General features: G+C 44.2%; 1 protein-coding gene across 1 annotated transcript in view; it reads left to right on the top strand.

Annotated features, from left to right (window-relative positions):
• Positions 1 to 1,636: 1,636 nt before the first annotated feature.
• Positions 1,637 to 3,114, top strand: part of actc1b (actin alpha cardiac muscle 1b) — a 4,810-nt gene continuing 3,332 nt past the window's right edge. The window contains exons 1-2 of the mRNA XM_047050696.1: positions 1,637 to 1,732; positions 2,826 to 2,974. Of these exons, the coding sequence (XP_046906652.1) occupies positions 2,846 to 2,974 (129 nt within the window). The 5' untranslated portion in view covers positions 1,637 to 1,732; positions 2,826 to 2,845. The remainder of the gene's footprint in view (positions 1,733 to 2,825; positions 2,975 to 3,114) is intronic.

Below are 3,114 nucleotides of genomic sequence, written 5' to 3'. Positions count from 1 at the left end.
AAAAAAAATAACATAGGTGGCAGTAATGTAAAATTCTTACATATTGTAGCCTACTTATTTGACCGAAAATGTAAACGTGTATCCATTCTAAACAAAACATATTCTTTTATTGTTCAAAAGGATCGAATCTCTTATCAAAATGATATTCGCTGTGGAATCCTATCCCAAGTGTATTATCAACAGTTTCTGAGTTCATGACAAAACGATGTCATTGATGGGTATCCCTTACCATAATCTACACTACCGAAAGAACGATCCACATTCAACAATGTAATACTACATCCAAAATATGTAGCTGATTTTATAGATTTACTAATCGCATTGAAGAAATGGGCGGTACGCAAATGTGATTCAATCTTGTAAAATGCCATGGCTGGTACTTTGACATGATAGGACTGTGATGATTCCACAGCCCTCTCATCCAGCACCTATCTGTGGAGTTAGAGAGAAAAACATCTATATATAGGCAGCTGCGGAGCCTCGCTGGGAGGAGAGGCCTGTTCTGGGGAGGTGATGTATCCTGACAGTCACCACAGAGAAGTACCGCAGTGTAACGAACCCTGTCTGGCCCATTCCCCTCATAGCCCTTCAGACTATCACACGTCAGATATATATGTATCATATTAAATCATGTTCATGAGATCAGACTGCATACAAGATAACCTGGAGAGAGACATTAATCAGTCTGTGAGAAATCAAACTTAATGAGTTTGATGAGAGGATGAATGAGTTTCCACTGAAACTCGTTCACTGAACACTGAAACACTGAAAATATTAGGGTCTGGAGTTACGACAATCATGGAGCTCCATTTCCAAGCTGAACACCACAAAACCTCTCTGGATGCCCATTCACACCACCTGTTACTCACCATAACCCTAAAAGGAGACAGCTGGGCCAATCAGGGCTGAGCTGTGCAACCAGTGGGCCAAACAGACAGCCGGCTGAGAGAGAGGATGTCACTGGCATCGCTCTCAGCTGTTCCTGGTTTAGGGGCTCAGCTCACATACCACCGGCCCAGCGACATATACAGTGTCCTGGGGTCCTAGAGTGGGGCTCAGTTACGTAACCAGAAGCAGTCCACTGTTACCCCCCATCTGGGCTTCATGCGGGGGGTACGAGGGGCACTTACCTGACAAAACACTGGATGTAATAATCCCCGATCCTAAGTCTGTGATTGACTACCCTTTGCATTTAACAACAAGCCACTGTAGCTGAGAAAAACTGATAATTGAAGTTCTCTGATTACTTAATCTGACACATTACCTTTTTACTTTTGATGTTTACAGTGACTGATGCGCTAGTGATTTACATCAAGCTGTTTATAAAGATTCCACATTTTCACACGTTTTATCAGCCCAAAGTATAAACATTTTTGTTAAAAAGTAAAGAATATAACTTTTGTCACAATCAGTATTGCATCAACATCTGTGATCCTCCATCTCCTCCTTCCCGCACATCCTACAACTGAACCGCTCAGTTTGGCATTTACAAGTATTTCCATTTTGGGTTACCTCCGACCTGGTCAGATGAATGTACTATGTTCTTCTTGGTTGTTGTTTTTTTGTGCTAGCGGTTCTTATTTGGACTTGGTTGAACCCCTAGCCCCTCCTCCAGACCAGAGACCCAGGTCCCTAGCCCCTCCTCCAGACCAGTGACCCAGGTCTTATTTAAGGGCTCCTCTAACTGTGGTCCTCTGTCCCAGTGGAAGCATCTGTCTAGTGATACAACTTGGTGAGTGCTTTTCACAGCTTGTTTCTTTACAGGATGTCAGGATTTCTGGGAGTGTATGTTTGTTTATGTTTGTTCATGTTTAAGTTGTTCTTTGAAAAGTGTTTTGATCTAGCAAAGATGGTCACTGAAACTGGACTAAAATACTGGGCTTAATACTGTAAATGTATACTTTAGTATTTAACAGTAAAGTAAGAGAATACACTTCAAACTGTTAAGTGGAAATTATAGATGACAAGTGTTTTTGTTTGTTGTTTTTTACTACTGAGCAACAGGATAAACCCTTTTTGAGACTGATGCGGTTTGAGAAAGTACATTTTAAGGATGTACGCAATCTGTAAACCCCTCAAATACGTCACAATTAACTGTACATTGTTCATCGTTAAATATTAAATCATATCAAGACCATTAGGACTATACTGAACGCTATCAAATGAATGAATCCATGACAGTGGTAGGGGTCAAGGAGGCGAGCGGTGACCAGAGGTGTCACAATGTGCCCAGAGCAGGTTTCTGCTTCCTGGCTCATCCCGAGCTGACACAGCTGCAGATAGGGGCTCCACAGGCCCACATGGCTCCTGCTTCGCCGTGTTTGGGAGCAGAGGGAGTTGGGAGCTTAAAATAGATGGAGGATCTTGCCTCCTGACGCTGGTATGCCCCTCTTTGGCGCTACCTCGGCAGCCCCTGAATGTCCCAGGAACTTCTGAACATGGAGATACAGTATCAGTAGCTGAAGTTGGGACCAAAATAAAGTCACACCCTAGATTCATCAGCAGTCTGTGAAGACTGTAAGGAGACTATAAGGAGACTGTAAGGGGTATTTAAGATACACGCTGAGGTATGTGTGCTGTTGATGGCATTTTCCAAACAGCTGATCAACAGAGAAAATATTAACTTTAAGTAGACAATATTTCCTCAAAAGCAAAGATTCTGGTTCTTATTATTCCAAAACTGTTTACGTATCTGGTTTTGTTCAGTTATGGTTGGCGTTCCTGCTATGCTGTCTATGGCAGGAATGGTTTAGACAGCTGCTCCCTTCTCACTCCCTTTCTCCCTCCCTCCCTTTCTCCCTCCCTCCTTCCGTCATCACCCACAGACCACCATTGAAGCCCAGTCATGTGTGACGACGACGAGACTACCGCCCTTGTGTGCGACAACGGCTCTGGCTTGGTCAAGGCTGGCTTTGCTGGAGATGACGCGCCCCGCGCTGTCTTCCCTTCCATTGTTGGAAGGCCCCGCCATCAGGTACCCTCCGCCTCCCCAGGGAACACCACGCAACCATTATCACACCTAACATGTCTGACAGCTGGTCTGTGATTGGACTGTGTGTGGGTTGTGACAGGGCTGTGATTGGACTGTGTGTGGGTTGTGACAGGGCTGTGATT

Source organism: Hypomesus transpacificus, chromosome 3 (genome assembly GCF_021917145.1).
Source record: "Hypomesus transpacificus isolate Combined female chromosome 3, fHypTra1, whole genome shotgun sequence".
Taxonomy (NCBI): domain Eukaryota; kingdom Metazoa; phylum Chordata; class Actinopteri; order Osmeriformes; family Osmeridae; genus Hypomesus; species Hypomesus transpacificus.
This window is presented reverse-complemented; position numbering and strand designations above follow the sequence as displayed.